Source organism: Salmo salar, chromosome 11 (assembly GCF_965601325.2).
Source record: "Salmo salar chromosome 11, fSalSal1, whole genome shotgun sequence".
Taxonomy (NCBI): Eukaryota; Metazoa; Chordata; class Actinopteri; order Salmoniformes; family Salmonidae; genus Salmo; species Salmo salar.
The window spans coordinates 36,784,906-36,807,432 of record NC_138301.1 but is presented as its reverse complement, the minus strand read 5'-3'; the positions used below and the strand labels follow the sequence as shown (position 1 = coordinate 36,807,432).

At 46.5% G+C, this 22,527-nt stretch overlaps 1 protein-coding gene across 1 annotated transcript in view; it reads right to left on the bottom strand.

Moving 5' to 3' along the window:
• The window catches only part of LOC106591568 (ADAMTS-like protein 3), a 142,794-nt gene that overhangs the window by 998 nt on the left and 119,269 nt on the right, over window positions 1-22,527 (bottom strand). Inside the window, exons 13-21 of the mRNA XM_045689441.2 lie at window positions 16,722-16,849; window positions 15,503-15,631; window positions 10,141-10,344; window positions 8,862-9,035; window positions 8,451-8,741; window positions 4,568-4,751; window positions 1,979-2,183; window positions 1,334-1,437; window positions 7-221 (exon numbers count right to left, since the gene is read on the bottom strand). Of these exons, the coding sequence (XP_045545397.2) occupies window positions 7-221; window positions 1,334-1,437; window positions 1,979-2,183; window positions 4,568-4,751; window positions 8,451-8,741; window positions 8,862-9,035; window positions 10,141-10,344; window positions 15,503-15,631; window positions 16,722-16,849 (1,634 nt within the window). The remainder of the gene's footprint in view (window positions 1-6; window positions 222-1,333; window positions 1,438-1,978; window positions 2,184-4,567; window positions 4,752-8,450; window positions 8,742-8,861; window positions 9,036-10,140; window positions 10,345-15,502; window positions 15,632-16,721; window positions 16,850-22,527) is intronic.

The following is a 22,527-nucleotide window of genomic DNA, read 5'->3' as shown; positions in this document are numbered from 1 at the left end:
ACTCACTTCCACAGGTGGTGGCGTTGCAGTGCTGCCAGGTGGCTGGGCGTTTGTGCCAGGTGCAGTGTTGGTCTGCCAGGGTTCTGCCACTCCTGCGGTGGGCACAGTCCACCCTGCGAGACTGAAACCCGCTGCCACAGGCTGCCGTGCACGCTCGCCACGGCCCCACGCGCCAGTGCACGTCACACAGCTCCGACGAACAGTTACGCACTGAGACGGGCCTGAGGGAGACAAAGAGAGATAGAGGGAAGGATTTGATTTTATTAGGATCCCATTTAGCCGGAACCAATGGAGACAGTGAGTCTTACTGGAATCTGACACATAACAAAAAATACATTACAGACAAAAGACTTTACAATTTATATACATACGTGTGTGTGTGTGTGTGTGTTCTTGTTCAGTTCCACATACATGTCAGTACATACACACAATAAGTAGGTCACATGGGGAGAGGCTTTGTGCCGTGAGGTGTTGATTTATTCGTTTTTTTTTAAACCAGGTTTGCTGTTCACTTGCGCTATATAAGATGTAAGGGAGTTCCATGCAATCATGGCTCTGTATAATACTGTATGTTTCCTTGAATTCATTCTGGACCTGGGGACTGTGAAAAGACCTCTGGTGACATGTCTGGTGGGGTAAGTGTGTGTGTCAGTGCTGTGTGTAAGTTGACTATCCAAACAATTAGGAATGTCCAACAAATTCCTGTTTCTTATAAAAACAAGAAGCGATGCAGTCAGTTATTCCTCAACTCTTAGCTAAGAGAGACTGTCATGCATATTATTGAAGAGCAAAAAATGCTGCTCTGTTCTGGGCCAGCTGCAGCTAAACTAGGTCCTTCTTTGCAGCACTTGACCACATGACTGGACAACGATAAGACAAAACTAGAGCCTGCAGGACTTGCTTTGTGGAGTGTGGTGTCAAAAAATATATTTATTACAGACAGACCTCTCCCCATCTTTACAACCATTAAATCAATATGTTTTGACCATGACAGTTTACAATCTAAGGTAACACCAAGTATTTTAGTCTCCTCAACTTGTTCAACAACCACGCAATTCATGACCAGATTCAGCTAAACGAGACAGGAGGAAATTAGACTGTGTGTGTGTGTGTGTGTGTGTGTGTGTGTGGTGTGTGTGTGTGTGTGTGTGTGTGTCTCACAGGAGGCTGCTGAGGGGAGAATGGCTCATAATAATGGCCGGAACGGCGCAAATGGAATGGAAACCATGTGTTGGATGTATTTGATACCGTTCCACTGATTCCACTCCATCCATTACCACGAGCCCGTCCTCCCCAATTAAGGTGCCACCAACCTCCTGTGGTGTGTGTTTACCTTTCTCTGGGGTCACAGTCAGGGTGTGTGGTGCTGTTGACATGTCTACATATCACCGACCTCTTCTGGACTGTGAGGGTGGGACCCAAACATTTCCCCGAGCACTGTGGGCAATTAACATGTTTTCACAATACGAAACAAGGAACGTTTCACAGCCTGACAACTTTATTCAGGGCTTTTTTAGTAATGCGTTGGTTGGAGTAGATGGCAATTGGCCCTAGACAGTGATCTTGGGTCAGTTTAGCATATCCCCCCACTAAAGGTTAAAGTTGGGGAAGGAGAAGCTGATCCTAGGTCTGCATCTAGAGGAAACTTCATCCCAGAACATCAAGTACACAGTATTCAAACATCATGCATGTATGTCAATGAAAACAAAGGTAATGTTGTGGCAAATAGTTGTGTGTGGGTCTGTGTGTGTGTGTCTGTGTGTGTCGTCTGTGTGTGTGTGGTGTCTGTGTGGTGTCTGTCTCTGTGTGTGTATGGTGTCTGTGTGTGTCTGTGTGTGTCTGTGTGGTCTGTGTGTGCGGGTGTGGGTGCGTCTGTTCGTGTGCGTCTATCCATGAGTGTCTGTGTGTGTTTGTGTGGGTGTGTGTGCGAGTGTGGGGGTGGGTGTCTCTGTGTGTGTGTTTGTGACCGCGTCTGTACCTTTCCCCAGGGGCTGGTAACCCAGGCTGGACAGTTGTCGCAGGTACACTCCTGTCTGTCTGCAGGCCGCGTGTTCCTCCCACAGACAGATGGCGCTAGCGTCCTCACCGCTCCCCCCGACTCCACCAGCCCACAGGACACCTGCCGCTGTCTCCAGCCCCGCCCACAGGAAGTGGAACACTTAGACCACACGGATGCTACCCAGCTGGGAGAGAACAATCAATCAATTAAATAACATTGATTATATAAATCCCTTTTTACATCAGTACTTGTCACAAAGTGCTTTACAGTTACCTGACCTAAATCTCTACAGAGCAAGCAAAGCAGAAGGAAAAGTCAAAACATATTGGCTGGGAAAAACTCCCTAGAAGGAAGAAACCTAGAGAGGAACCAGGCTCAGGGGGAAGGAAGGAATAAAACAACTCATGTAGTGTTAGATCCTGACTAGCCTCTTTAATGCATAAGGCCATATATCTCAATGATCAGGACTCAATGTTCTGCCCAGGGATTTCAGTGGGTAGGGCAGGCTGGGGTAAGTTGAGCCAAAGGGGTAAGTTGAACCTTCGTTGTTGTGTGGAATAATGTGGCATTCCACCACTCTACTGCAGTCACAGACTGGTTTGCTGCACATCCCAGGATGTCAGTACTATTCCTGCCTCCATACTCCCCCTTCCTAAACCCCATAGAGGAGTTTTTCTCTGTGTGGAGGTGGAAGGTTTATGACCACCATCCACATGACCAGATGTCCTTACTGGATGCCATAAATGTAGGGTGTGGAGACACTTCTCCTGAAGACTGCCAGGGTTGGATTAGACATTCCAGAAGATACTTTCCAAGATGCATCACCAGAGAAGACATAAGATGTGACATTGATGAGAACTTGTGGCCAAATGGAGGAGAGAGGTAGAACTAGAACCCTCACTGTACTGTACAATATGAGTGATTATACTATACATGTTGTTGATGTAATGTTTTTGTAATTATTATTGCAGCCCTGGAATTTCAGGAATTAGTTTGTTTAAACTTTTTATTTTTCACAAGTAAATTACTATATGCAAAGACATAGAAAAAATAAAGACATAGAAAAAATAAAGCCTATTGAAGCAAATTGCTGCATTTCTGATTCATTCTTGTTACATATACTTTAGTACAGTCAATAGTGAAAATGTGTTATTCTTATTCTATAATGCAATACTGATTTATGTGAAAATTCATTCAAACTTCAAAGAAAAAAGTTCATAATTTATGTAATGCTCCCTGTTGTTAGTGTTTTTTAGGTCAATGTGTTATGAGTGACAACGTTTGCTTTCTGAGTGAGAATTGTTGCCAGTGTTATGGTCGAACTAGCTTATTTTGAGACACGTATGAAGTGTTTTGGTGGTTTGAGTGAGTTTTGGAGGTGAGATGAACTGTTTGGCCAAGATGCATGTTGGTAATACAGACTGTGTGAAGAGTTTTGAAAAAGTGGCTTCAGTATTGACCGATGCTTGTTAGCAATTAAAAAAAAACGGTAATATTCTGCAATATATTTAGATATCTTTGTTAGAAAGAATACTATATTTCCCTTGACAGGGTGATGCTGAATGTAAACAATGTCTCAACTTATCCCACTCTCCCCTATTAACTGCTACAGAACAAGGAAAATCAATGGAACCTCAACACTTGGACCTGAATGGGATTTATGTATATTGGTCTTGGACAGTTGCTGACATAAAGCAGTAGAAGAAGGAGACTAAATAAGGAGCTATAACCTACATCCCAAATGGACCCCTAATCCCTATAATGTATATAGTGCACTACCTTTGACCAGGGCCCATAGGGACGCCCATAGGGACGCCCATAGGGACGCCCATAGGGACGCCCATAGGGACGCCCATAGGGACGCCCATAGGGACGCCCATAAGGATCTGTTTAAAAGAAGTGCACTATACAAGGACATTTAGGACACAGCTATAGTAGACAAGACTCTTCATGACAGTGGCTCACGAAGCTGAATGTAGATTATTCCTCAGGGGTCAGTGAAACCAACGCATCTGTTTTACCTAGAGAAGCAGATGTATATAGTGTGTGTGTGTGGTTTGTGTGTGCGTGTCTGTGTCACGTCCTGGCCAGTATAAGGTTAATGGGTATTGTAGTTTGGTCAGGACGTGGCAGAGGGTATTCGTTTTATGTGGTTCGGGGTGGTGTGTTTGTTGAAGGGGCATTTGATTTAAGTATTCCGGGGTTTTTGGGCACTGTTTGCTTTTCATGTATTCTATGTTGAGTCTAGTGTGTCTGTTTCTATGTTTGGTTAATTGGGGTTGGGACTCTCAGTTGAAGGCAGGTGTTGTCTATTTGCCTTTGATTGAGAGTCCCATATATTAGGGTGTGTTTGTGTTTGTCATTTGTGGGAGATTGTTCCGTGTTTAGTGTATGTCTACATTACAGGACTGTCAGTTTATCGTTTCGTTCTCTTTTGTTATTTTTGTGTTCATTTTGGAGTGAATAAATGTTCAAAATGAAGAACCGCATGCCTGCTGCGTTTTGGTCCATTTCCACCGACGATACCTGTGACAGTCTGAGAGAGTTTGTGTGTGTGTGTGTGTGTACCTGGGGGGGCAGTCATGCAGGTTGCAGGCCAGCTGTGAGGAGACAGGTCTGTCTAGGTGGTGACACATGGAGGGTGTGACCTCACGTCCCTCTGGCGTGACACAGCGGACCCTCCGCGTCCTCGTCCCCCGGTCGCCACACGAGGCGCTGCACGCCGTCCAGTCCCCAAGACTCCACGCAAACTCTGGAGACACACGCATGCACACACACACACACACACGTTATTGAGCCGAAACAAACCCCACAGCACGCACGCTCACGCACACACATACACAATATGTTATAAACCCCACAGCCCGCACGCACGCTCACGCACACACATACACAATATGTTGTAAACACCACAACAGTACTAACCAGAAACACATCACACAGCACTACAGAACACATACCCACCACCACACCCACTGACCCACCCACTAGTACACCCAGTGACCCACCCACTAGTACACCCAGTGACCCACCCACTAGTACACCCAGTGACCCACCCACTAGTACACCCAGTGACCCACCCACTAGTACACCCAGTGACCCACTCACTAGTACACCCAGTGACCCACCCACTAGTACACCCAGTGACCCACCCACTAGTACACCCAGTGACCCACCCACTAGTACACCCACTGACCCACCCACCAGTACACCCACTGACCCGCCCACTAGTACACCCACTAGTACACCCACTGACCCACCCACCAGTATACCCACTGACACACCCACCACCACACCCACTGACCCACCCACTAGTACACCCACTGACCCACCCACTAGTACACCCACTGACCCACCCACTAGTACACCCACTGACCCACCCACTAGTACACCCACTGACCAACCCACTAGTACACCCACCACCACACCCACTAGTACACCCACTGACCAACCCACTCGTACACCCACTGACCAACCCACTAGTACACCCACTGACCCACCCACTAGTACATCCACTGACCCACCCACTAGTACACCCACTGACCAACCCACCACCTGACCCACCCACTAGTACACCCACTGACCAACCCACCACCACACCCACTGACCCACTCACTAGTACACCCACTGACCAACCCACCATCACACCCACCGACCCACCCACTAGTACACCCACTGACCCACCCACCACCACACCCAGTGACCCACCCACTAGTACACCCACTGACCCACCCACTAGTACACCCAGTGACCCACCCACTAGTACACCCACTGACCCACCCACTAGTACACCCACTGACCCACCCACTAGTACACCCACTGACACACCCACCACCACACTCACTGACCCACCCACTAGTACACTCACTGACCCACCCACCACCACACTCACTGACCCACCCACTAGTACACTCACTGACCCACCCACCACCATACTCACCACCACACTCACCGACCCACTCACCACCACACTCACTGACCCACCCACCACCACACTCACTGACCCACCCACTAGTACACTCACTGACCCACCCACCACCACACTCACCACCACACTCACCACCACACTCATTGACCCACCCACCACCACACTCACTGACCCACTCACCACCACACTCACTGACCCACTCACCACCACACTCACCACCACACTCACTGACCCACTCACCACCACACTCACTGACCCACCCACTAGTACACTCACTGACCCACCCACCACCACACTCACCACCACACTCACCATCACACTCATTGACCCACCCACCACCACACTCACTGACCCACTCACCACCACACTCACTGACCCACTCACCACCACACTCACTGACCCACTCACCACCACACTCACTGACCCACTCACCACCACACTCACTGACCCACTCACCACCACACTCACCACCACACTCACTGACCCACCCACCACCACACTCACTGATCCACTCACCACCACACTCACTGACCCACTCACCACCACACTCACCACCACACTCACTGACCCACCCACCACCACACTCACTGACCCACCCACCACCACACTCACTGACCCACTCACCACCACACTCACCACCACACTCACTGACCCACCCACCACCACACTCACTGACCCACCCACCACCACACTCACTGACCCACTCACCACCACACTCACCACCACACTCACTGACCCACCCACCACCACACTCACTGACCCACCCACCACCACACACATTGACCCACCCACCACCACACTCATTGACCCACCCACCACCACACTCACTGACCCACCCACCACCACACACATTGACCCACTCACCACCACACTCACTGACCCACTCACCACCACACTCACTGACCCACTCACCACCACACTCACCACCACACTCACTGACCCACCCACCACCACACTCACTGATCCACTCACCACCACACTCACTGACCCACTCACCACCACACTCACCACCACACTCACTGACCCACCCACCACCACACTCACTGACCCACCCACCACCACACACATTGACCCACCCACCACCACACTCATTGACCCACCCACCACCACACACATTGACCCACCCTACACCACACTCATTGACCCACCCACCACCACACCCACCACCACACTCACTGACCCACCCACCACCACACACATTGACCCACCCACCACCACACTCATTGACCCACCCACCACCACACTCACCACCACACTCACTGACCCACCCACCCCCACATCCACCACCACACTCACTGACCCATCGACACCAAGTGGAGCAAACCAAATCCTCATTATCCAGTTTGACTTCATACCACAGCATAGCAGTAAAACAAACTATGGTTTGGCCAACACTGGGCCTATCATTTTCATTCAATAATATCACATTACTGTCATTCAAATACTTCCCATTACGACGAATACAAGGTTGAGGCACAGCTAGCTACAGTACTCTGCAGGCCTGTCCCAAATGGAACCCTATTCCCTTCATAGTGCACTACTTTTGACCAGGGCCTACAGGTAGTAGTGCACTATGGAAAAGGGTGCCATTTGGGACGTATCCTGGGGCTGCTGCATATTTTGAGTCTACTGATAATTGTCCCAGCCCTCTGCCTAAGCTCTTCCAGAGCCCACTAACGCTCTGGTTCAGGACACAGAAAGGACAGAAGGGAACTTTAACTAGAAACAACATGGGGTCCAAGAGGTTTTGGCACAGCTTAAAATGATACATGGTTTAGGGCTTAAGTTCACTACCATGCCTGAGACATTGCTTGTATTGACCTGCCGGATTCTTTCTTTCTCTCTCTCTCTCCCTCTCTCTCTCTCCCTCTCTCTCTGTCTCTCCATCTCTCTCTGTCTCGCTCTCTCTCTCTCTCTCTCTCGTCATACTCCTCCACTTCCCTCATGCCTGAATTATAAACATTCTTCAGAGGAAAGATATGTTCTGATGACTGTGAGTGGTACAAATTCCCATGTTAATTGGGATCTGGTGATAGCTAACAGCTGTATCCACAGAGAGGCTGAGATTGTGTTCCAAATGACACAATATTCCCTACATAGTGCACTATGTAGGAAATAGGGTGCCATTTGGGACAAAGCCTGAAAGTGAGGTTGGACCTGACAGCACAATAGCCATCATGTGTGTGTTTGATCCAGTTATTAAGAACAGGACATAAGGGGAGGGAGAAGGGAAGCTTAACGGAGCTCTACAAAGGGAATGGGTTGATATGTACAATAAGAGCATTAGAAGTCAGTGAATAGACACACCAGTTAAGACACATGCACACACACACACACACACACACACACGTCAGTTCAGTGTAACATCGGACTGCACACATACCTGTAATTACAATGAATTACATGGAACGTTATGAGAACTTTGTGGAGTGGGTCTCATTAAATGTTAAAAATTATGGCCAGCAGAAAGTTGTGCATAAAACGCACACGCAGGCATGCACACACACACATACACACACACACCTTCAGCATGGACGTGGATCCAAGCGGACAGCAGCTGTGTGTTGTCGTGGATGGGGGTCTGGCACCGGTAGTGTCCGGAGAACCTTCCCTGCACCGTGTTCACCTCCAGAACACGACCTCCCACCAGTATACGGTACTGAAGACCCAGACCAGGACCCAGACCCTGATCCTGCCCAGGACCCAGCCTCTGTCCTGGGGAAAGGTCTGGTCCGGTCCAGGTGGACTCCTTCAGAGTGTGGTTCTGGTAGTCCCAACGGACAGGCCCTCTATGGTCTGGAACCACTGGGCATCCTGGAAGGAGAGAGGGAGGCCATTGGTCATTATGAAGGCTTGATACAGTGTGTGTGTATGTGTGTGTGTGTGTGTGTGTGTGTGCATTCATTCATACTTGTGTAAGTGTGTGTGCAGTACCTATGCGTAGCATGTCTCCAGGTCTGATGGTCACAGTGGTTCCCATGCGTGAAGCCATGAGGACTCTCCTCCTACTCAGCTCCTTGAACTGCTGGGACATTGTAGAAGCTCTGCCTGGAGCTGAGTCTGGAGCTGGGTCTGGAGCTGAGTCTGGAGCTGGGTCTGGAGCTGGACCTGTTAATCAATTAATTAATAAATAAATCCATCCATCAATCAATAATTCACTGGGGCAAGAAAAGTGAAACCACAGTCAAATCTAAACAATATGGCAGAATGTTTCTGTCCTCCTCCCCTACCATGTTCTAACTAGGGCCTTCAGGACAGGCTTCAAGTGTTGTCATAGTTTGATTAATCCCTCGTCTCATTTCTGTATTAGTCCTGGTAAGATTCAACATATCATCATGGTATATGGAGGTTTACAGTAGGTTATCATCATGTTGTATGGAGGTTTACAGTAAGATAACATCACATTGTATGGAGGTTTACAGTAGGTTGTCATCATGTTGTGTGGAGGTTTACAGTAAGATAACATAACATTGTATGGAGGTTTACAGTAGGTTGTCATCATGTTGTTTGGAGGTTTACAGTAAGATAACATCATATTGTATGGAGGTTTACAGTAAGATAACATCACATTGTATGGATGTTTACAGTGGTTGTCATCATGTTGTTTGGAGGTTTACAGTAAGATAACATCACATTGTATGGATGTTTACAGTGGTTGTCATCATGGTGTATGGAGGTTTACAGTAAGTTATCATCATATTGTATGGAGATTTACAGTAAGATAACATCACATTGTATGGATGTTTACAGTGGTTGTCATCATGTTGTTTGGAGGTTTACAGTAGGTTATCATCATGTTGTGTGGAGGTTTACAGTAGGTTAGGATATGTTCCAGAGTAACAGACATCATGTAAGAGGAGAAATGTAGACCATGGTCGGTACAGAAACAGAGCATGTTTAGTGAATGTCTGAGTGTTAGACAAATATTTCAGGATAATCGTTCTTGGACCACCCTGGTTTGGTCAGGGTAGCGTGTGTGTGTGTGTGTGTGTGTGTGTGTGTGTGTGTGTGTGTGTGTGTGCGTGCCACAATGAGGTGTGATTAACATTTGAGAGGAGATGGATTTTACCACCCTGATAGCTAGCACAGCGCCAGCCCTATACCTCAGCTGTGTGTGTGTGTGCGCGCGCGCGTGTGTGGGGGGCTGCCACAGCACTTGTGTGTAAATCTGTGTACACAGTACACATGCTCGTGTGTGTATATGCACGCTCACATGTGTGTGTGAACCCTCCGGTGACATGGAGAACAGTGGAAGCAGTGGATTTTCCTATGGGGTTGGCAGCCACGCAGGAGTAGGTGCCTTGGCTCTGGAGAGTGACGTTTTGGAGCCACAGAGAACCAGAGGGCAGGGGTACCGCCACGCTGACATCTAACACACCCTCCTTCCTCTGCCAAGTTACTGTAGGCTGAGGCACACCTGGTAGAGAGAGAGGGGAGAGGAGGGGGAGAGAGAAGCGGTGGAGAGAGAGAGAGAGAGAGAGAGAGAGAGAGAGAGAGAGAGAGAGAGAGACAGAGAGAGAGAGGTGGAGAGAGAGAGAGAGAGAGAGAGAGAGAGAGAGAGAGAGAGAGACAGACAGACAGAGCGAGAGAAGCAGACAGACAGACAGAGAGCACTAGTGTAAGAGACAAGACTGAGGATAACTGATTCAGACATCCCACAAATCACAGAATACTTAACTTTAAACAAATACAAAAACACTTAGAATGTCCAACATAGATGAACGCCCTGATGACAGAGAGACTGATTAGACTACTTGAGACTGGTTATTACAGATCACTAGGACAAATCAGACCACTGGATGCCAATCCTTACGTCTTGACCACTCCCTTCAGACACACACATGCAGTTTAGTCCCAAATGGCACCCTATTCCTTATGCAGTGCACTATTTCCATATGGGCCCTGGTCAAAATGAGTGCACTATATAGAGAATCGGTTACCGTTTGGGACGCAGCCCTGTACAGCATGTGCCTATTGGCTTGTACTTGGCTACAGTTATTCAAACGTATTGCTATTGGGTCTGAGCAGCCACGGCCAGACTGTTACTAGACAAGCTCATTCTGTTTTGTCTCACATAGTCAATCTATGAATCAGGGACGGGGGTCAATTCCATTTCAATGGCGAAGGTGCATAAAGATGGAGGAATTCAGATATGAAGTCATTGTTTTTAGCACTACCCAGAGAGTTCTTAAACTACGGCGCGCGACATGGTCCAATGTGCCAGTAAATCATCACAATTGTCACGCCCTGACCAGGTGAACTCGGGTATTTTGGGTCAGGGTGTGTCATGTTGGGTATTTTTCCTTGGTTTGTTTTCTATGTTGGCGTTATAGCCTTGTGTTAGCTCTAGGTGTTTATTTCTATGTTGGGTTCTGTCGATTCCCAATCAGAGACAGCTGTCGCTAGTTGTCTCTGATTGGGATCACATTTAAGTTCCTTTTTCCCCCACGCTGTTTGTGGGGTGTTGTCTCTTTGTTTTTGAGCAGTTAACGTATCGGCATTTTCTTGGTTTTGTGTACGTGTTTATTTCAGTGTAAAGAATAAACATGTGTTCGCTCCCAGCTGCGTTTTGGTCCGCTTCCTCATCACCCGACGACGATCGTTACAACAATCTACTTGTTTAGTTTTTTCTAACTGCCGCCATCTTTGGAGTTAGAACTGGGATCATGTTTACTGTGCCAATGCCAATACAAAACATGTGTAATGGAAAGCATTGTACAATATGGCAAATTTAGCAAATTAGTCATTTGTGGTGAGTACATGGAGGTCGCCATCTTCACGCGATAGGAATATGTGCTTCCTATAGCATAAAGATGGGCTCATTGTAATGGCTGGAATGGAATTTCCATATATTTGGTGTGTTTGATAGCGTTCCATTTATTCAAGCCATTACTATGAGCCCGTACTCCTATAGCTCCTCCCACCAGCCTCCACTGAGCAGTACCCCATATCTGCTCCTGTGACCTCTTCTGGTTCATGTGTTGAGAATGGTCTCTACCACATGTTGTATCACCTCCATTCAACTAACTAACCAATACCACGTACCAACTGTCATTTAAGTGATAATGCCTGAGAAGCCGGTGTTTGCAGGATATATTGGCAGGATATATTGCTAGTCTAAAAGAAAGGGGAGATAATGTCTACATGCTTTTTCACAGTAGAGATAGAGTTTATAAATTGCCTGGCTGGGCTGATAAGACAGTGGACTGTGTAGTGAGTTTGAACAGTAAATAAACATTTCAACGTCATAGCCTTAGCTGGTGGTAATTTGTGGAATAGACACTGGCTGGAAAGCTGTTTTAACCAATCAGCATCCAGGATTAGACCCACGTATAATTATCAGCATACATAGACATATAATGTGGAAATTGAGCAAGTTGAGATGACAAAACTGCTTGGAGTAACCCTAGATTGTAAACTGTCATGGTCAAAACATATTGATGCAGTAGGTGCTAAGATGGGGAGAACTCTGTCTATAATAAAGCGATGCTCTGCCTTCTTAACAACACTATCAACAAGGCAGGTCCTACAGGCCCTAGTTTTGTCGCACCTTGACCACTGTCCAGTCGTGTGGTCAGGTGCCACAAAACATAACTTAGGAAAATTGCAATTGGCTCCGAACAGGGCAGCACGGTTGGCCCTTGGATGTACACAGAGAGATAATATTAATAACATGCATGTCAATCTCTCCTGGCTCAAAGTGGAGGAGAGATTGACTTCATCACTACTTTTTTTTATGAGAGGTATGGACATGTTGAATGCACCGAGCTGTCTGTCTAAAGTACTGGCACACAGCTCAGACACCCATGCATACCCCACAATACATGCCACAAGAGGTCTCTTCACAGTCCCCAAGTCCAGAACAGACTATGGGAGGCACACAGTACTACATAGAGCCATGACAACACGGAACTCTATTCCACATCAAGTAACTGACGCAAGCAGTAAAATTTGATTTAAAAAACAGATAAAAAACACCTTATGGAACAGTGGGGACTGTGAAGTAACAGAAACACTGGCACAGACACATGCACACACACACGCATACACAATAACATACGCACTATACATACACATGAATTTAGTACTGTAGATATGTGGTAGAGGTGGAGTAGGGGGCGGAGGGCACACAGTGTGTTGTGAAATCTGTGAATGTATTGTAATATTTTTTAAATTGTATAAACTGCCTTAATTTTGCTGGACCCCAGGAAGAGTAGCTGCTGCTTTGGCAGTAGCTAATGGGGATCCATAATCAATACAAATACAAATATGTGTTTTTTCTTATGAGAAATGCATGTACACAAAACTCACTGGAGATGAATCCAATATTGAATATACTGACAAGTTAAAATGGTGTGTGTGAAGGTCCAGTGATTGTTTCTCAGGATCTCTCTGACATCTCTGATACAGATTAAATTACCTTCTGCAATCAGGATGGTTTATAAGATCTAATAGCGTTGATCCTACAGGGGTGTGTGTGTGTGTGTGTGTGTGTGTGTGTGTGTGTGTGTGTGTGTGTGTGTGTGTGTGTGTGTGTGTGTGTGTGTGTGTGTGTGTGTGTGTGTGTGTCTTGGAGGGAAGCCAACTGCTGCCAGACGTCTCTCCACAACCCTAAGTAACAAATAAAAGACAGTATCTCTTTACATTGCCTTGAAATACCTTTCTCTTTCTCTCTCCCCTCATCTCCCTCTTTCTCTCTCCACTTCTCACTTCACTGAGATGAAAGGACATGTTATTTATGTCACATTTGTTCTGGCCTTACACCTTTACATAAACACACACACACACACACACACACACACACACACACACACACACACACACACACACACACACACACACACACACACACACACACCCACACACACACACACACACACACAGCTGCTTTAATCACCAGTGATTGAATGGGATGAGAGAGAGTGTGTGTGTGTGTGTGTGTGTGTGTGTGTGTGTGTGTGTGTGTGTGTGTGTGTGTGTGTGTGTGTGTGTGTGTGTGTGTGTGTGTGTGTGTGTGTGTGTGTTTCTGTAAAGGTGTAAGGCCAAAATAAATGACACTTAAATAACATGTCCTTTCATCTCAGGCGGTTCTCACTAAGGTGATGATGAGGCTGGAGGCACATTCCAAATGGCTCCCTATTCTCTATATAGTGCACTACCCTATAGGCCCTGGTTAAAAGCTGGGTGCTATAAAGGGAATAGGGTGGCATTTAGGAGGCAACCTGGGAAGATTCAACCCAAACTATAGTATGGTTGGTCAAGGTTATTGGCTGTCTCCAATAACACCCCGGCCTATCCCCCAATGTCCCATAGTGCACCACAGCCCTATGTGGGTGTCAGATAGGGCTGTGGTCAAATCGAGTGCCCTATATGGATTCAGAAGTAGTGCACTACATGGGGAATAGGGGGTCAGATAGGGCTCTGGTCTAATACCACTTCAGATCATAAATGACAAACCTCTCTAGCTAAACATGCTAAAAGGGATCATTTTCAACAACATATTGCATGATGCTGTAGCCAACTGCCAAGCCTCATCACAAGCATGACTTCTCAATCAAAGCTCTGCTCTCATTTTATACACATCATTACAGCTGTAACTGAACCAGGAAGTTTAAATCCATGTGTCGACCGCTAGAGCCCTGACTGGCATGGTGGCTTTCCACACCATTCACTTTTCAGCTAACTGTGTCTTTCTGTGTGTCTACACCGTAGCTATGATCTGCCACATAACCATATGGATATATAAAACCCATGTTGGCGTATTAGATCGCAGTAGGACTAGGCTGACATTCATTTGTGTTAACCACAGTATATTACTACCGAAGAGCAGCCAAAACTAGAACTGACAAAGACCAGAGTGGTCAAAATATCCTACTATTTTCATTATACATATGCTGTATAGATATTATTGTATAGATATGCTGTATAGATACCTTGTGTTGAAATTGTATTTCAAACAATAACTTGTATGTCCACTTCATAGCTTGATCATGTCTGCCAGAATGTGCTACCTTACACCAGATATCTATTATTGCTTGAAATTCTATTTAAACACATGGTAGATCATTTTGGAGCTTGACAATGTGAACCACAAAATGGAGGGACTGTCTGTCCAGATGAGATCCACATAATTATAATCACTATGGCATGATCCATTCTACACTCTTAGAAAAAAAGGTGATATCTAGAACCTAAAAGGGTTCTTTGGCTGTCCCCATAGGAGAACCGTTTGAAGAATCATTTTGGTTCCATGTAGAGCATCTCAATCAATCAAATGTATTTAGAAAGCCCTTTTAACATCAGTCAATGTCACAAAGTGCTGTACAGAAACCCAGCCTAAAACCCCAAACAGCAAGCAATGCAGATGTAGAAGCACCCTTTGAAGAACCCTTTTTGATTTCAGGTAGAACCCTTTTGATTTCCATGTAGAACATTTTACACAGAGGGTCTACATGGAACCCCAAAAAGTTCTACCTGGAATCAGAAAGTGTTCTCCTATGGGGCCAGTTGTAGAAGCCTTTAGAAAGCCTTTTTCCTAAGAGTGTATGGGATTTAATTGCTATGGGGAGGCCTACCTGTGACGGGGCAGTCTAGAGTTAGGTTAGCCCCAGGGCGTAGGCTGACCCGTCCCCCAACCACAGCCCTTAGACTGGGGACCTCCTTGTCCGATACGTTCCTCCAAGACACAGCTATCACAGGGGGCTCTGTGAAAAACAGACAACAACTACAAATGTTTCCAAGTGGCTCATTTATCCCCCCTCCCGTGTAACTACTGTTTTCTCAGAAATATAAATTACCATTTGCACTTAATTTGTGTCTCTGGGCTGAGTAACATTTTATAATAACTTTCATTAATAAGTATTAATAAATGATTTATAAATAGTGTACATACTATGAATACATGAGAATTTCCTCTTGGAGCATTTCATCATTTGCATGCTTATAATGCTTATCAGACCTGAGACATGTTCGTATTCACTAGGAACTAAACGGAAGCAAACTGACTGAAAACAGGAGGGACTACCTGAACTTGACCAATAAGAAACGCTTGTTTTCATTTTCCGTTTCCTACGGTGTGCCCTAGCGCTGAGACCCCTAGAGGCGTTGTGTACTATCTCTAGGTGTCGACGCAATCAACCCAGCCGGTAATACACTCATGTCGCCCGGCGACTGGTTCATAAAATAAAACATCCTCCTATCAGGCTACAAAAGCATTTTGTTTCCTCCTGAACTACATTTAATGGGGGGCTGCTAGAAAACTATGAGCAGTGTCTTAATAAAACCCATTTCCACCACCATGCTAGGGAGGCTAGCTACTTCTGGACGCTGCGTACAGCAGGCCGCTGCAACCTGATTGGCTGAACACATGATGGTGGAAATGAGGTTTTATTAAGACTAGTACGCATATTTCCCCCCTTTGTTTCCCGGCTCCATAGTCGCGGAGGGTTAGGAATGTATTGCCGACTACGCTATTTGCGTTGGGACGCCAAAGACCAGACGACGTATACTTTGGCGAACCTTGGGGCTGGGGTGCACTAATGAATATAATAACACGTTGAATTGTCATATACACCAGATAGGTGCAGTGAAATGTGTTGTTTTACAGGGTCAGCCATAGTAGTACGGTGCACCTGGAGCAAATTAGGTTTAAGTGCCTTGCTCAAGGGCACATTGGCATATTTTTCACCTTGTAGGCTCGGGTATTCAAACCAGCGACCTTTCGGTTACTGGCCCAACGCTCTAACTGCTAGGCTACCTGCCTCCCATATATAACCCAGTTGACTGGGTACTCACCAGCTAACAGCAGCTGTGTAGTCTCTGAGGCTGAACCGTGGGTGTTTGAGGCTGTGCACCTGTACACTCCTCTGTCCCCCGGCCCAGGACTAGAGATATGCAGTCCTCCAGAGATATCCCAGTGTACCCTGCAGCAGCAAAGGAACACAAGACATGTATCTCAACCACAGTCATCACCATATGATACAATAAAATACTATACACTTTTTTGGTGTGCAGGAAATTGATTGTATGGAAATTGATTATACACATAATGTGGTATATAAAAAATGTTATATATAAGAATTCATGTTAACATGTTATACATCAGAATTCATGTTAACATGTTATACATCAGAATTCACGTTAACATGTTATACATCATAATTGATGTACTACAGATAGCTGAAACACTACAGATAGCTTGGCAATACAAGTTTGTTTTAAATAATTCACTATTCTTGACTTTTGTGGCAGGGCTGTCTAGTGATTACCATCTTATCCACAAAGCCAGAGTCTAGAACTGTACACCTACTGTATGATCTCTCAGCAGTCACATGACCAGAGTCTATAACTGTATACCTACTGTATGATCTCTCAGCAGTCACATGACCAGAGTCTAGAACTGTAAATATCTACTGTATGATCTCTCAGCAGTCACATGACCAGAGTCTAGAACTGTAAATATCTACTGTATGATCTCTCAGCAGTCACATGACCAGAGTCTAGAACTGTATACCTACTGTATGATCTCTCAGCAGTCACATGACCAGAGTCTAGAACTGTATACCTACTGTATGATCTCTCAGCAGTCACTTGACCAGAGTCTAGAACTGTAAATATCTACTGTATGATCTCTCAGCAGTCACATGACCAGAGTCTAGAACTGTAAATATCTACTGTATGATGTCTCAGCAGTCACATGACCAGAGTCTAGAACTGTAAATATCTACTGTATGATCTCTCAGCAGTCACATGACCAGAGTCTAGAACTGTATACCTACTGTATGATCTCTCAGCAGTCACATGACCAGAGTCTAGAACTGTATACCTACTGTATGATCTCTCAGCAGTCACATGACCAGAGCCTAGAACTGTATACCTACTGTATGATCTCTCAGCAGTCACATGACCAGAGTCTAGAACTGTATACCTACTGTATGATCTCTCAGCAGTCACATGACCAGAGTCTAGAACTGTATACCTACTGTATGATCTCTCAGCAGTCACATGACCAGAGTCTAGAACTGTACAGCCTATGATCTCTCATCAGTCACATGACCAGAGTCTAGTACTGTACAGCCAATGATCTCTCATCAGTCACATGACCAGAGTCTAGAACTGTACAGCCTATAATCTCTCAGCAGTCACATGACATAAAACTATTACAAACAAACTGTCTCAGGCTGGGTCAAACCCCAGTTAAGACAACAGCTACGTGTGTGTGTATGTAATTGTGTGTGTGTGTGTGTGTGTGTGTGTGTGCAGATGCTATTAGTCCTGATCTAGTCTAATCAAATTAATCAGCCGATTAAAGATCTAATTTCCTTTAATGATGCTGAACCTCTCTTTCATATTTTCACTGAGTTAATGTACGCATCCCAAATGGCACTCTATTACCCTATGGGCCCTGGTCAAAAGTAGTGCACTACAAAGGGAATGGAGTGCCATTTGGGATGCCTAGGTTTTGTTTCAGTGAGATGTTGATCTGTGTGATTAGTGGGAGATTGTTATGATTGGCGTGTTTTGTATGTGTTTTAAAGTCTCGATCACACACACACACACACACACACACACACACGTCCTTTCTTGCATGCATGCACAGACCTGCTCATTTGATTGGTAGACACATGGGCATACACACTTGCACGCAGACTGACAGACACACACACAGGCACAGACAGACAGACAGACACACACACAGGCACAGACAGACAGACAGACACACACACAGGCACAGACAGACAGACAGACAGACAGACAGACACACACACAGGCACAGACAGACAGACAGACAGACAGACAGACAGACAGACACACACACAGACAGACAGACAGACAGACACACACACACAGGCACAGACAGACAGACAGACACACACACACAGGCACAGACAGACAGACAGACAGACAGACACACACACAGGCACAGACAGACAGACAGACAGACAGACAGACACACACACAGGCACAGACAGACAGACAGACAGACACACACACACACAGGCACAGACAGACAGACAGACAGACACACACACAGGGACAGACAGACAGACAGACACACACACAGGGACAGACAGACAGACAGACACACACACAGGGACAGACAGACAGACAGACAGACAGACAGACAGACAGACAGACAGACAGACAGACAGACAGACAGACAGACACACAGACAGACACACAGACAGACACACAGACAGACAGACACACACCCTTTCTTGCATGCATGCACAGACCTGCTCATTTGATTGGTAGACACATGGGCATACACACTTGCACGCAGACTGACAGACACACACACAGGCACAGACAAACACACAGACACACATACAGACAGACAGACACACACACACACATACAGACAGACAGACACACACACACACACTATCTCGGTAAGAGGGCTTCCTAAACCCTAAACTTCCTCTCTGGACAGTCTCTTTTTCTCCTCTCTGGAGGGACTGGTCCTCTTCCCATGCTCTGAGCTGTCCTTCCTCTCCGGCCGCTCAACTATTCCTCAAGGCCAATAAGTCTGCCTGAGCTTCCCTTGGCTGGAACAAACACCACCAATCCAGGACAGAGGAGCAACACAACGTCTACTTGATTCCTGGGCCGTATTCATAAACCATCTCACAGTAGGACTGCTGATCAAGATTCAGTTTAGCATTTTAGATCATAAGGAATATAATTTCATGGACAGGGAAGACCTGATCTTAGATCAGCACTTCTGCATGGAGGCACTATGAATATTGGCCCAGGTTCAAACACTCCAATAACAGATTTAAGAGATTACCGGAACCACCAGGCAGGGAAAGCTTGGGTCAAAACAGCTTGTGGGGACTGGAGAGAGGGAGATACTGTTTATGGACTCATGAAGTCGCCTTCCTTTGAGACTGGGGTAAAAGGGCATGGGGGAGAGGGGCTGGGGGAAGTGGACAGGGACTGTTTATATGGAGTGTTGCTGTGGGGAGAGGGCAAGGGCTGGGATTGGGAACACAGGGACTGTGGCTGGGGCAGGGTCTTGGTCTGGGGGAAAAGGCAGGATCTGTGTCTGGGGTTATGGGCTGGGGGAGAGAGGCAGGATCTGGGGTTATGGGCTGGGGGAGAGAAGCAGGATCTGTGTCTGGGGTTATGGGCTGGGGGAGAGAGGCAGGATCTGTGTCTGGGGTTATGGGCTGGGGGAGAGAGGCAGGATCTGGGTCTGGGGTTATGGGCTGGGGGAGAGAGGCAGGATCTGGGTCTGGGGACAGAAAACAGGGTTTGTGTATATGGGTGTGTGACTAGGGGAGGCTGGGGGCTGCTAAAGCCATGCAGTGGTTTATGGATCTCTATGGGGCTATAAGCTCTCTGTTAGATCCCATTTAGACCATGTGGGAATGTACACAGAGCTACTCCCACCCACATCCTACTTCATCAGACTTCTGCTTGGTCACCACTCACAGGCTAGAAGTTACCCTTATGCACAGATCTAGGATCAGTTTACCCTTCCCGAAGCCTAACCATAACCATTAGGGGGTGAAACCTCAAAACTGAGGTCTTTCTACTCTGTAGTAAAATGTAGTTGCCCCCTTGACATTGATCCAAGATCAGTTTTGTGTTTGTCCCCCCATTATGGTTAAGGTGAGGCTTAAGGGAGGGTACGCTGATCCTAGATCTGTGCCTAACATATTGTCTGAACTTTTATTTAGATAATCCAAGTATCAGACTTACTCTGCTATATGTAGTAAATGGGGGGAAAATGATTTTCTACTTTATAACATGGAGTCAGTGGATCTAGAGGGGAACGTATAAACCATTAGAGCATGGAAAATGTACTCTCTCAGACCACATCCCTGGAAAAATAGAATTGTGGCTAGCAGCGGTCCTACGGCCAGTACTGTACCTATCATGTAAAACCTGCTAAACACATGCAGTAGAATATCTATAGTAGACATGCCAGTAGACGGGTTGATATAATACTCTACAGTCGTTTACACTTTTATCCATATGTTCAGTATATGCATAACGTGAGAATATGAGACTAAATACCATGGACCAACCAATGTCTGACCAATCACAATCACATGATTACATTTGGACCACAAACAACTTAATTGTCTGGATTTTCCAGATAAAGGTCAGAAGGCTGAGATTTGCTGGACATTGTCACAGACATCCTGAGCTGGCTGCCAGTACATTTATACTGTGGGTCCCCTCATGTCATGGACCAAGACCTCCCAGAAGACCAAATGAGACATTATGGATATCATCTGGCGAGACACTGGTGTCAGGTCGGGCTTAGCAACTTCTATGAAGGAAAGACTGCCCTGGCATGCCATCATTCAGGGCATTGCACCACCAAAAGGAAGCAAGTCCAAATGTGGAAATGTGTCTTCGGCTCCACACTGGCATACATACACATCAAACACCAAACATAAAACATATTCTTTTTATTTCTCTACTACAGGTTTAAAAAGCAGGTAAGCAACCTAAAACAAACATCTTTCCCCTCATTGAATGAACATGAGGCCTGGCAAATCTGTTGAAAAACCCTGATGAAGGTGAAAGGCCGAAACACATTGGTTTTAATTATAGCAATTTCCGTTGTCTTGTAAGAGTTACTGAATTTCCACTTCAAATCTATCCAAGTCTTTAGAGAGGTCAAACGGGTTCCAGTACACAGCAGGCGGTCCGCTGCCTGCTATCACAACACGTTGGTTCCAAGACCACATCACTTTGATAAGAGCAAGTGAAGGGCAACCGTCTCCATACTCACACGGAACTGGGAGAACACACAGCTTCACGCCTCAGCCCTGGGCCCTGTGAATGTCAATCAACTGTCCATTTTCCCCTCCGTTTCCCCTGCCCTTTCCCATTACCCTTCACCCTTTCACTTTTTCTTTTTCGCCTTTCCGCTCCTCTCTGTCCAATTTTATGCTGCCTTCCCTCTCCTTCCCTTCTCTCTCCTCTCCTTCCCTTCTCTCTCCTCTCCTTCCCTTCCCTCTCCTCTTTCCTTCCCTCCCCTCTCTCTCCTCTTTCCTTCCCTCCCCTCTCTCTCCTCTTTCCTTCCCTCCCCTCTCTCTCCTCTTTCCTTCCCTCCCCTCTCTCTCCTCTTTCTTTCCTTCCCCTCTCTCTCATCTTTCCTTCCCCTCTCTCTCCTCTTTCCTTCCCCTCTCTCTCCTCTTTCCTTCCCCTCTCTCTCCTCTCTCTCCTCTTTCCTTCCCCTCTCTCTCCTCTTTCCTTCCCTCCCCTCTCTCTCCTCTTTCTTTCCTTCCCCTCTCTCTCATCTTTCCTTCCCCTCTCTCTCCTCTTTCCTTCCCCTCTCTCTCCTCTTTCCTTCCCCTCTCTCTCCTCTCTCTCCTCTTTCCTTCCCCTCTCTCTCCTCTTTCCTTCCCCTCTCTCTCCTCTTTCCTTCCCCTCTCTCTCCTCTTTCCTTCCCCTCTCTCTCCTCTTCCCTTCCCCTCTCTCTCCTCTTTCCTTCCCCTCTCTCTCCTCTTTCCTTCCCCTCTCTCCTCTTTCCTTCCCCTCTCTCCTCTTTCCTTCCCCTCTTTTCTTTTCTTCTATTTTCCCCTCTCCTCCACCTCTCTTCCCTCTCTCTAGCCGTTTTCTTCCCTTCCCTTTACTC